The 12,810-nt window shown below is 39.1% G+C and overlaps 1 protein-coding gene and 1 pseudogene across 3 annotated transcripts in view; one reads left to right on the plus strand and one right to left on the minus strand.

Annotated features, from left to right (window-relative positions):
* Positions 1–12,810, plus strand: part of Pik3r3 (phosphoinositide-3-kinase regulatory subunit 3) — a 96,477-nt gene that overhangs the window by 51,886 nt on the left and 31,781 nt on the right. For all 3 annotated transcript variants that reach the window (XM_087214763.1, XM_004872947.4, XM_013068548.3), the window contains exons 2-3: positions 3,579–3,687; positions 7,134–7,232. In XM_087214763.1, the coding sequence (XP_087070889.1) occupies positions 3,605–3,687; positions 7,134–7,232 (182 nt within the window). In that variant the 5' untranslated portion in view covers positions 3,579–3,604. The remainder of the gene's footprint in view (positions 1–3,578; positions 3,688–7,133; positions 7,233–12,810) is intronic.
* LOC101698118 (vacuole membrane protein 1 pseudogene) lies at positions 385–2,160 on the minus strand (annotated as a pseudogene).

Consider the following 12,810-nt stretch of genomic DNA (forward strand, 5'->3'; position numbering starts at 1 on the left):
GTACATTTTGATGAGTTAGAAAAACAAAGCGATCATTTGTGACAAGCCTAAAAAGCTTGACATATTTAACATACTTAGGAACCTTTGGTGCGGCAGGAATTCTCTAATTATACTACATGGGCCTTTTGAAAGTAACAGAAGGCCAGTTTCTGGTAAGTTTGTGGCTGAACATCATACTCCAGCCTAATGAAACACAAGGTGGGTTTAACCGAGGTGGACACCTCACCTTAACACACACAGGAAAAGCGTGTCAGTGCAAAACAGGGACTAACCTGCTTTCAGGACGTCTTTAAAATTGATACCAATTGGAAAAGGGAATTTTCCTTCCTGATGTGGAGTCCTCCCAATTTGAGGCAGAACCCGTCCACTACAACTGCTGCAGTTAAAAACGGCTTTTTGCTTAGTTTCCTCCTCTGAGTTCAGCTGTGGCTGAATTCATTTGGCATAGGTCTACACCATGGAGTTAATGATAGAGAGGATAAAGTAACACACCATTACAACCACCAACTTCTCAAACATCCAGGTAGCCAGTTTTCTCCTTGAGGCACACCTGCCTTGCTCCTATGGTGCAGCTTCTGCCGCTGGCCTCGAGGTATTCCTGGAAGGGCTTCTGCAGAGATGGACCTATGCTGGGGACAGCACCAATGAAAGCCACCATCTGCTCCACAATGTACTTGCTGAATGTTATAATAACAAAGATTTTCTGGATATGCATTTTAATTATTGCTTTTCCAATCAGGGTTGCACCATAGAAGGTCCAAAAAGGTACAAGAAAATGTCCACATGTTATCCCAGCAAGATCAAATAGAGGATTTGGAATAGAAGCACAGGCCAATATTCCAAAAAATCCAACCCTTCTGTAGGAGTCTCTGAACTGCCAGTTTAGCTTGTGAGGGAAAGTCCTGTGCAGACTCTGCATGTTCCAGCATCTCTTCAAATTCCTGATACTTTTCATCATCAGGTTCAGTGCCTGAGAGGAGAGCTGCCCTGGGCATGAAATATGGAGGCAGCTCTCCGATTGCTATACCAATACCTCATGTGTAGGCCTCAATCCTGTCTTACAAGATGATACTCCACAAGGAAATGGTTCCTTCCATGCCCTCTTCATCTGGACAAATAATCTGATCAGGATAGGGTGGTTCAGGGAAATAAACTGAATTGTACTCATAAGCAGCTAATGTAGCTGAAGCTATGTGTAGGCCCAGATAAACTAGAAAATTGTGCAGCCCTGTTCCAAGCCCCACAGAATACAAATTCCCAAGCCTATCCAGTAGGCATACAGAAGAAATTGTTGCTCTATGCGCTGCACGTACTGTTTATGTGCGCCTTCAACATAATTCGTAGCTATAAGCACAGCAAGCAGCAGTAAAAAGGACACCACAATGCTTTGACAATGCCATAATTTTGAGGTCCATTCCTTTAAGATTACAAGGATTTCCAGAGAAGAATACTGCAAGGTAATGAGTGGTTGTCCCCACAGGACAATATTCTGTCTTTCTTCCCAGTCCCTCCTCCTCTTTTCATTCATTGAAGAGGGGTCTGTGAAATTTCCATTGTGTTGTTCTTTGTTCATTGCTACATGTCTCTGGTCACAGTTTTTTCCATTCTCTGCCATTTCATTGATCAATAACTCTTGAGGAGCCGTCGGACCCCAGCTTCTTTCAGGATCCTGGAAGCGACCCCCAACCGACTCTCACACCCGCCTCTGGGCATTCTGGGACTGTAGTTTTATGCCACTGTGCTTATATCTACATATAGAAATTCCTCAGTTCAGAAATTCCAGCTTTGTTTTGTTTTATTTTTGTGGTACTGGGGATCGAACTCAGGACCTGTGCTTGCAAGGCAGGCGTGGTGCCACTGAGCTAAATCCTTGGCAGAAATTCCAGCTTTATATCAGAGGGTTGATTCTATTTTTCATTTTTTCATATTTGTAACTTCTTTTATAAGACTATTAGAAATCTGTCTCATTTTTATACTGATTTCATTATTTTCATAGATTACTTAATCTATCAGTAGGTACCCAGTCTCTGACCACTGTTATTTCATTCCCCCTGCTATTCTCCAAACCTTGCTCAAGTAGAAATCCTTTTCACTCCTATTTGGCTCTGCCCAGTGCATCAAGTTACCTCCCTCTGAGAATTGAGTCTGTTTCTTTTGTTCATTTGTTGTTGTTTTTTTGCGGGATTGAACCCAGGACCTTGCTCGTGTCAAGCATGTGCTCTTCACTGACCTGTACCCCCGGCCCTGAGTATTGTGTTTTCATCCACTTGGGCTCCAACACTCGGTGTCACCAGTCCCTTCTCTCCCCAGCCCTGGGCCACAGCCCTTCTTCCTTTCCTCAGCTTCAGTACTGCGGGAGGCTGCTCCAGGGAGGGCTTCCTCTTCTTCCCATGCAAGGTCCAAGATCTGCTGTGTCGCAGCCTTTTGTGTGGACAGTCTCTCATCTGCTCTGGCCCTGATGCCAGAATATTCCTACCTTTATGTTGCCCAGTTCTACTTAATGAGTGGTCTTTCAAAATATATATATATAGTACACATTATATACTGCCAACATGTACTAATAAATTAATTTAGAGATTTTTTTTTGGTACCGGGGATCAAACTCAGTACCTTGTGCTTGTGAGGCAGGTGGAGTACCACTGAGCTAAATCCCTGGCCCTCTAATAAATTAATTTAAAAAATAAAGTATATTCCATGTGAGACTGTTGCAGTGGCTGGTGATGTGAGTGGTAAAAGTATTTACCAAGACAAGAGTAAAGATGAAGACAGGATTTATTTAGATCAAAGCACACTGTGGAGAGAGACTGGGGCAGGGGGCTGTGCCTGGGAGGGGTGGTGGTGTTTTTATTTTATTTTATTTTATTTATTCATTTTTTTATGTGGTGGTGTTTTTAAAGGGAAAAATATGGGCTGGTGGGAAGGAATGGCTTGGACCCAAGGACACAGAGAGATGGGTGTTGGGAAGGATGACATAAGTTGCAGGCTTCTAAAACAGCTCTTCTGAGAAAACAGTACTGTGACTCCGGTACAGGGCAAATGGAGGCTTTCTGGTCACTTAACTCTCCACATAGACAACATGATGTTCGATTTACCAATCTTGATACACATATACATAATGAAATGATTACTAGTCAGGGAAATTAGCACACCTATCTATAGTTCCTTTTCTTCTGGGGCGGGGGTTTAAGAATACCTGAAGCTACTTTTTTCCAAATTACCAGCATATACCTCTCCCCCAGAGGTAGAGAATATTCCTCATCTACATTTGTCATTTAATAGCTTTTGGAATGAATTGTTTAGGAGGGGGCTTTGTGTTGTCTTTTGAGACAATGAAGTTTTGCTGAATTAAAAGTCAGTATTTTACAAGGTGGAAAAAACCTAAACAGTTTGAAATTTTTACTTTTCAGGCAGTTACTGGAAGTGTTTCAAAAGGACTTCTTTGGCTAAAATTAAACATAAAATAACATTTTGATAATTATTTGAATCTTAATGTACATTGGTTAATGAGGAGCTCCTGGCTGAGGAAATTAGAAAACAAATAATTTACATGTAGAAAATAATATTCTTTTCTCTTATAGCTCTTCCACCAAAGCCACCTAAGCCAATGATTTCAGCAACTACAAATGGAATGAAGGACAGTTCCATTCCTCTTCAAGATGCAGAATGGTACTGGGGGGATATTTCCAGGTAATTAGAATGTTACAATAATTGCATGCAGTTAAAAAAATTTTTTTAATACTGAAGATTGAACCCAGGGATGCCCTCCCATCAAGCCATGTCTCCACTCCTTTTTATTTATTTATTATTATTATTTTTTTGGTACCAGGGATCGAACTTGGGACCTTGCACTTTCACGGAAGGCGCCAGAACCACTGAGCTAAATCCCCAGCCCTCTACTCTTTTTTAAAAAATTTTGAAACAGGGTCTTGATAAGTTGCCCAGGCTGGCCTCAAACTTTTTTTTTGGTCCTGGGGATTGAACTTGGGTCCTTGTGCTTTTGAGGCAGGCGTGGGAACCACTGAGTTAAATCCCAGGCTCTGGCCTAAAACTTTTGATCCTCCTGCCTCAGCCTCTTCAGCAGCTGGGGGAGGTGGGAGTGGAGAATTATAGGCATGTGCGCCTGGCTCAGAAGGTTATTTTTGAGAGTTAGTAGTTAAAATAAAACATTTTAATGCCTCATTAGTTATCATTTAAAGATTACCATTTGAAAAATTGTATATATGAACTGGTATGATGGTGCATGTCTCACTTTAGGAGCCTGAGGCAGGAGGATCATAAGTTGAAGCCCAACCTGTGCAACTTAATGATTTAGCAAGACTTTACCTTTTTTTTTTGAGACAGGGTCTTGCTGTGTAGTTCACGTTGGTCTTAAACTCACAATGTAGGAAGGGGAAAGGGAAGAAAGGAAAGGAAAAATTATGAGAAAGAAAAAAAAATTGGAAACAGTCTGTGTAAATAGGGAAGGGTGGTGGGGGTGAAGGGCGCATAGGTAATAGGGAAAAAAATAAGAAGTAAGATATATCATGTTCAGGTACAAACACCCAATGATAAATGTAAATGTATACCTAAAATGTACCAATTAATGTATAAATTAAAAAAAACAAACAAAAAAACTCACAATGTAGCCTAAGCTGGCCTCAAACTGGTGTTAATCTTCCTGCCTCATCCTCCTGAGTGCTGGGATTACAGGTGTGCACCACTATGCCCAGCACAAGACCCTATTTTGAAATAAAAAATATATAAAAGGCCTGGGCATGTCATTCAGTGCAAAGGCCCTGAGTTCAATCACCAGTAACCCCCAAATTGTGGGTGGGGAAATTTGAAAAATGTCTTTAATCTTTTTTCTTTGCATGACAAAGTGACAAGAAAGTCTTTAAGTTACAGATGTGATTATAAATTTTAATACTGGGGCTGGGGATTTAGCTCAGTGGTTCTGGCACCTGCCCAGCAAGTGAAAGGTCCTGAGTTCAATCCCTGGTATCAAAAAAAAAAAAAAAGGGATCGAACTTGGGTCCTTGCGCCTGCCTGCCAGCGACGGAACCACTTAGCTAAATCCCCGCCCCCTGCCCCCTAAATTTTAATACTGTACTGAGGGTGGATTTCCATTTATCTTTTTTTCTTTTTTTTTTTGTACCAGGGATTGAACTTGGGTCCTTGGGCTTGTGTAGCAGGTGGCGAAACCACTGAGCTAAATCCCCAGCCCAAGGGTGGATTTCCAGATACATGAAACATACATTGAGGATAGTTATATATGATTTAGAATAAAAGATACTTTTAGTTATACAATATAATAACATTCATCATTGGAAATTTGTACCTAAAAGGTACTTTTCATACTTACTTTTATCTCTCTAAAGCATGGGTTCCAGATTCTTTGTATGCACAAAACTCAATGGAGTGGAGCCCAGGATTTTGGTAGAGACTCTTCACACACCTTAGTTTGAGAAACAAGATTCTAGGACAGATTTCCTTTTTGGGTAAAAAAGAGTTTTGGATAATTCTGAACCTAGAAAGGGAATATATGTATATTTTATTAGCGTGTCATACTTTATTTTAAAATTTTCCTCATTAAATTTTAATGAGTCTCTAAGGTATTGTCTTTTTTTTTTGTCCATTTCTGCCAAATCAGGTTCCAGGATGATGCTGTAGTCCTCAGTCCTTCCCCTCTGTTTTCTCCATTCTCTTCTACTACCAAAGTGGTACTCATTTCTTTTCTTTCTTTCTTTTTTCTTTTTTTCTGTACTGGGGATCGAACTCAGGACCTTGTGCTTGCGAGACAGGCGTGGTACCTCTGAGCTAAATCCCTGGCCCTCACTTCATTTTTTTACCTTACCATTTTAGCCATTTTTTATTCTTTTTGGTACCGGTGATTGAACTCGGGTCCTTGTGTTTGCGAGGCAGGCGGTGGAACCACTGAGCTAAATCCCTGAACCTATTTTAACCATTTTTAAGTGTATACCACCCTGGTGGTAAGGACATTCACATTGTTGGGCAGCCATTACTAATATCCCTCTTCAGAACTTTCTCTAATTCCTAATAGAAACTCTTTACTTATTAAAACAGTGACACTTTCCTTGCCTCTCTCTGCCCCTAACAACCAGTAATCTTTCAGTCTCTAGGAATTCAGCTACTCTAGGAACCTTTTTAAATGGTATCATACAATATTTGTCCATTTGTGACTGGCTTATTTCTGTTATTTGACATTTCTTCAAGGTTCATTCATGTTGTAGCATGTGTCAAAATTTCACTCCAGTTAAAGCTATATAGTATTCTACTGTACATATATATTACTAGTTTGTTTATCTGTTCACTGGGTTTAATGGACATTTTGGATTGTTTTTAGCTTTTGGCTGTTGTGAATAATGCTGCTGTGAACACTGGTGTGCAGATATCTGTTTGAGTCCTTGCTTTCAATGATTTTGGGTATATACCCAGAAGTGGAAGTGCTAGGTTATTTGGTAATTCTGTTTAATTTTTTTGAAGAGGACTTAATATCTTTTATATTCAAATTGATCAGAACATTTTTAAATTTTAGTATTGTACAATAAAAGGGCCTATTTACATGCTACTTAAATTTATATTTTAAGATCATGTGATTCTACTGTAATTCAGGGGTCTTTCACGTGCTGCCATTTCCTTTGAGTGCTCAGTGTTGTTTCTCAGAAGTCCTAAGCCAACTCTGCAGAAGGAATTTATTGATAGAAATTCAAATTAGAGAATGTCATAGTGAAAGGTGTTGTGCACTTAAGTGAATTTTCCCCCACTCTTCTCAGACAGCTGCCACTGTTGCTTAAATTTAACCTTTCTAAACAGCTGCTGGTTTTTCCTGAAACTGCAAGTTCAGACCTGCCTAAGAAAGCTCTAAAGGCTTAATGGAAGGACTGTCCCCTACAGATATTGGAAATCAGGAAGAATTTAAAAATTGAATAGCTGTTCCTTAGATTGCATAACACCAAAATTCATACCACAAAGAGCATATCTAGCAGGAAGACTAAATGACCTCTGGAAGGCCTCCATGACTCTATAGCTTTAGGCATACCCGTCTTCCAACTAACAATAATAGTGATAACATGTGAAGACAACCAATGCGTGTTTTTTTTTCTTCAAATTTTTTCTTTAATTCTGTTCTTCAGGGAGGAAGTAAATGACAAATTACGGGACATGCCAGATGGTACTTTCTTGGTCCGTGATGCCTCAACAAAAATCCAGGGAGATTATACTTTGACTTTGAGGTGAGTATTTTTTGGCCTTTTGACTGGTGCCTTTCTCATGTTCTTTTAGTTTTGAGTATGTAGAGTTGTGTAGTTTATCTGAATCTTTATATAACTATTTTAAAATATTTTTATTTAGATAAATAAGTTTTAGTTGTTTGGTTTTAAAATTTTTTCTGTATATTAAATATTTAAACATATAAAAGTGGCAACTGTTTTTATTTTTATGTAACAGTAAAATGGGAGGACTATAATCCCTAGCTGTAAGAGACTAAGAAGACAACAGCTAACCTAATTAATGAAGTCATGGGCATAGCTTAAAGTTATTAATGATTGTATCTCTCCACTAACCCTATTTTCCTTAATGCAGACTTTAGAAAGTTGAACTCAACATAATTTTGGCTGATGAGGGTATGTAGAAGATAAAACATGCCTTCTTGGGGGTATATTAAAATCTCTTAGTGGTAGGAGTATGACCTTGTATATTGACAAAGATGAGATATGTAGGGCCAGGGATTTAGCTCAGTGGTTCCACTGCCTGCCTTGTAATCGAAAGGTCCTGAGTTCGATCCCCAGTACCCCCCCAAAAAAAGATGAGATATATATTAAAAATGGGTTAAGAAAAATGGCATTAGCTATAATCCATATTTAATTTTAATGATTGAATTATCCCAGTTACAATAAAGTTTTATAATTTAAAAAATAATTATCTACATACCTTTTTTATGGTGCTGAAGATCAAAGCCAGGGGCCTATGCATGCTAGGCAAATGTTTTACCCTTTCTTTTTTTCTATCTCATTAATTTTTTTTTTTTTTTTTGGTACTGGGGATCGAACTCAGGTCCTTGTGCTTACGCAGGAGGTGGTGGAACCACTGAGCTAAATCCCCAGCCTTCTCATTAATTTTTGAGATGGGATCTTTATATTGCTCAGTCTGGCCTTCAACTCCTAGGCTTGAGTGATTCTTCTGACTCCGCCTCCTGAGTAGCTGGGATTACAGGGACATACACCAGGCTTTGGGTTTTTGTTGTTGTTGTTGTTGTTTTGTGATGGGGTCTTATTGTGTAGTTCAACTCACTATGTAGCCCAGGCTGGTCTTAAACTCATGGCGATCCTCCTGCCTCAGCCTCCCAAGTGCTGGGATTATAGGCATGAGCCACTGTGTGTGGCTATACTGTCTTTGGAATTTATTTTTTCTTTTTTTCTCTCTCTCCTTCCCTTTCTTCCTCCCTCTCTCCCCCTTTCCCTCCTTCTTTCTTGTGGTACTAGGAATTGAATCCAAGGCCTTCACACTGAGCTACATGCCATCTTTTTAAAAATTTGTTTTTAAGATTGGGTCTCTCTAAGTTGCTGAGATACCCAAACTGGGTTTGAATTTGTGATCCTCCTGCTACAACCTCCCAGAGTGCTGAGATTATAGGTGTGTGCCACCTTGGATGGCTGGAAAATGGTTTTAATCCCATAGTAAGAAGGTATTTTACAGCTATATTCCTATTATACCTAATTAAAAGAAGCAGTTATTCTATAATAATATAACTATCATATAATAATATTATATATGAGAAAAAGACCCTGCAAAAGTTATATAATTTACCTGAAGTTGCCTACCATTCAAGAACAAAGACAAGCAAAGAGTTCCTTTACTGTTTCCTAGTCTAGGGCCCCCTTGAAAATTTTAAATGTTTTTGAAAGAGGTTTTTGGGATGGGGAGTTAGAAGGGGTTGGGGAGGGAGGGACAGATGGGAAGAAGGATAGGGGAAGGTTAGCAGTGTGGCCAGAGGGCACAGGTGAGAAGGAAAAAGAATACTAGGAAAATAAAGAAGAACTCCGAATGAGGACCAAAACAGGGACAAAAAGGGAAGATGAACAATGTGGGACAGCAAGAGAGTGAGTGTGAGAGAGAGAGAAAGGAAAGTGAAAAGAAAGAAGAAAAGAAAAGAAAAAAAGAGAAAAATATTTGCAAAGAGTAGGGAAAAAAAATTAAAGATAAGAGGAGCAAAAGAAAAGAAAAGAGAAAAAAAACAAAATAATAAAACTAATTTTGGGAATAAAAGATAACCATGAAGATGAAGGGCCTCTTTAGGGTACATCTCTGCTGTCACAATAGACAACGTGGGTAGCAGTGTGCAGATATAAGTCAATGAGTCTCAGCAAGCTAGTCGCAGACCCATGAGATTCAGGCAGATTTCTGGCTGCAAGTCCCAAGTTGAGCTCCCTGTCTTCCTGTAGGGTTGAACTCTGCAGAGTTGTATTGCAGGTTCCAGCTGCCCTTCCTCTGAAGATAGTCCCGGTCCTGATGGGAGGGAAGATGACTCCAACTTACCGAGTACAGTGGTCTGGTGGTCCGGTGTCCTCTGCGTCTTTGTAGTGTGGAACCAGGTGGCTGTACAGAGGAGCATGTGTGTGTGTGTGTGTGTGTGTGCGTGCGTGCGTGTGTGTGTGTGTTTTTCCCCGTGTCCAGTGGATTGCTGATTCGGCGTGTTTCCGCGTGACTCGCGACGTTGCTACGGCGTCCACAGACCTGCCTGTCTCTGGAAGGGGTTTTTAATATTTTCTAGTTGAATTAAGTTTCTCTGGTATAGGAATTCTTTGAATAGCATTTTTCAAAAAGTGCCAGGTGATTTTCCAGACATCTTCCTTCCTTTTGAGGCAGTCCATTTTATTGTTTACCAGCTATGATAAATAGGAGATTATTTTTGTGCTAGGTACTTTTGCTAGGATTGGGAATATGCATTAAAATATGTATTAAGGGGAAAAAATAAAATATGTTTTAAGGGCTGGGGAGATAGATCAGGTACAGCACTGGCCTGGCATGCACAAGGTCCTGGGTTCAAACATACATAAGACATAGTTTTGACCTCAAGAGTTTATAATCCAGGTGTGTAGTGGTGGAATAGGAGAAACACACATATGCTACACCTTAATGCAGGTTGCTGAGTGAATTAGAGCACTCTCAGTTCCCCTTCTCACAGCTCCTGGTAGCAATTCTACGATCTGGCTCTGTGAATTTGACTATTCCTAGGTACCTCATAGACATAGAATCATATATTTATCCTTTTGTATCTGGCTTATTTTTCAGCATATTTTAAAGGCTCTTCATGTTGTAGCATGTCAGAATTTCATTACTTTTAAGGCTGAATAATGTTCTATTGTATGTATATCATGTATTTTGTTTATCTACTCATCAATTGATAGACATTGGCAAGAATGTTCTAAAGTTTTCAGTTATCTAGCACAAGATCTGACATTCAGGTGCTTAGTATTTGAATATTTGAATGAAGGACAGATTAAATGAGAGAAAGGCAAAGAGTTTTTCAGAGGAAATGACAGTAGCACTGTGCTTTTTTTGCTAAGCAGAAAAGTGATGGTCTTAATTCAGTATAATAAATACTTACAGCTCAGTGCTAGTTACTTTGTAGGAGCATCTAGCAATGACTTAAAAGTTTTGTTTGAAGGACAACATAAGCTAGTGAGGATAAAGGGAATAGGAAAACTAAATGAGAGTTTAAATAACAGGAGAGGTTGAAACACTATGCTTTGGGGCTGAAAGGAGGAAAAAGAAGTATCTTGTTGACTATAGAAAGCTGACTTTCACGGAGGAAATCGCACTGACATTGTATCTTGAAGAATTGGATACGTTTGGACATGTAGAAGGGGTGGTTGCAGGAATAGATAACTGGAGCAAAGATATGGAGGTGGGAAATTATAGCCATATTTTGTGAAATATGAGGATCAGATTGTAGAGAAGAGGAGGTGGTAGGAAATAGAAGATTGGAAAGGGATCATGTTGAAGAGGGCTTTGAATTCTAAAATTTGGAATCTGTATTTAATGTTATAGGTAGTAAGAGAGAACTATTGCATTTTTTTCAGCAGGGAAGTTGTGATCACACTGTATTTTGGTAGAAAGAATAAAAGAATGGATACTAGTAAAGAGTTAGGAAGCTATTACAAATTGAGGGGTAATGGTGACTCAGAATAGAATTTAAATCTCAATCCTTTCTTTTTTTTTTTTTTTTTTTTGGTACCAGGGATCGAACTCCTGACCTTGGCGCTTTCGAGGCAGGTGGTGGCACCACTGAGCTAAATCCCCAGCCCTCAGTTCTTTAATTTATTGAGTAACCACAATGCTTGATTGTTTTAGGCCAAGAAAATGACAAAGATGGACATGACCTCTCTGTTCTTGTGTTTATATTCTTGGTAGGGGAAGAGGGCCCGGGAGAGGAAGATAACATAAACACATAAAAAAGAAAAGAGATTATTTTGTGGCATATGAAGTGCTGTATAGGGAGTTCATATGATAGAGAATACAGGAATAGGCAGTTTAAGGAGGGCCTCTCTGAGGAGATGACCTCTGAGACTTGAAGGATTAGAAAGAACCAGCCAGCAAAGAGTTTCAAGAAGTAGGAACAGAAAAAGTAAAGACATTGATTTGGGAAAGATTTTATAGATCTGATGAATATAAATACTTTTTGTGGCTGGCTTTAGTATAAATTAGAGGATAGTTAGTGAAGAAGTTAAAGGTAGGAGGGAATAAGATTGTATAAAAAGTTTAAGGACCTTTGGAAGGAATTTGAGTTTTATTTCTAAGTGCAAAAATTTTTAAAAAGGATTTCAAATAAGAATGACATATTCAAATGATTGAATACACAAATTCCTAGATTAGTGGCTCTCAGAAAGAATTTGAGTAGTTAAAGGCAAATGGAGATTTAGCAATACAATAGGTATCAGGTTGAGTGGGAGTTGAAGGTGACCTTGGTTTGAGCCTGCTACATTTAGAAGGAATGTGCCATTTATAGAAACAGAAAAGTGATGAGCAGTTGTTTTAGTGGGAAGAAGGAATAAATGTTTATTTTTAGCTGCTCCAGAACTGCTAGGTAAAAATGTATCTAGGGATATATCTGGAAATGTGGGTTTAATGCTTAAAAGAGATTATGGGACTAGAAAAAGAGCCAGACAACCATATATGTAGAGTAAATGGGATTTTTTTTGTGCTGGAGATTAGAACCCATAGTCTTTTTTTTTTTGGGTACCAGGGATCGAACTCAGGACCTTGCGCTTGTGAGGCAGGCGGTGGCACTGAGCTAAATCCCCAGCCCATGAACCCATGGTCTTGTGCATCCTAGGCAGGTGATGCAGTCAGCATTAATAATGGCATCAGCCGCCTGCCTCGCAAGCACAAGGTCCCAAGTTCAATCCCCAGTACCAAAAAAAAATAATAATGGCAGCATCAAACACAGCCTAGAAGATGACAAACTGTGGTAACTATTAATTTGCCACCTTTAACAGTTTGAACTAGATTTATGTTTATATAACAAAATCTAAAACCAGAAATATGTTTGTAGTAAATAAGCCCTCAATATAGTGAATTTACCCTCTGGAAAGAAAATATAGAAGGAGTTGGTGGAGGGAATAGAGAAATAGAAGAAGAGGAAAAGAGAAGGCTAGAAGACAAAGAAAGATCATGCAAACTTTGGGAAACTGGGAAAGAGAAGAAAAATAAAAACAACAACAAAAAAACAGCAATAAGAAAAGTAGGAACTGTTCATGCACCTATAAAAGTAAGAACAATCAAGAAAAAAAAACAGGACAAAAACAGAAA

The sequence above is a fragment of the Heterocephalus glaber genome, unplaced genomic scaffold (genome assembly GCF_053883595.1).
Source record: "Heterocephalus glaber isolate CG9 unplaced genomic scaffold, H.glaber_assembly_v1.0 deba00001451, whole genome shotgun sequence".
In the NCBI taxonomy this organism is placed as follows: Eukaryota; Metazoa; Chordata; class Mammalia; order Rodentia; family Bathyergidae; genus Heterocephalus; species Heterocephalus glaber.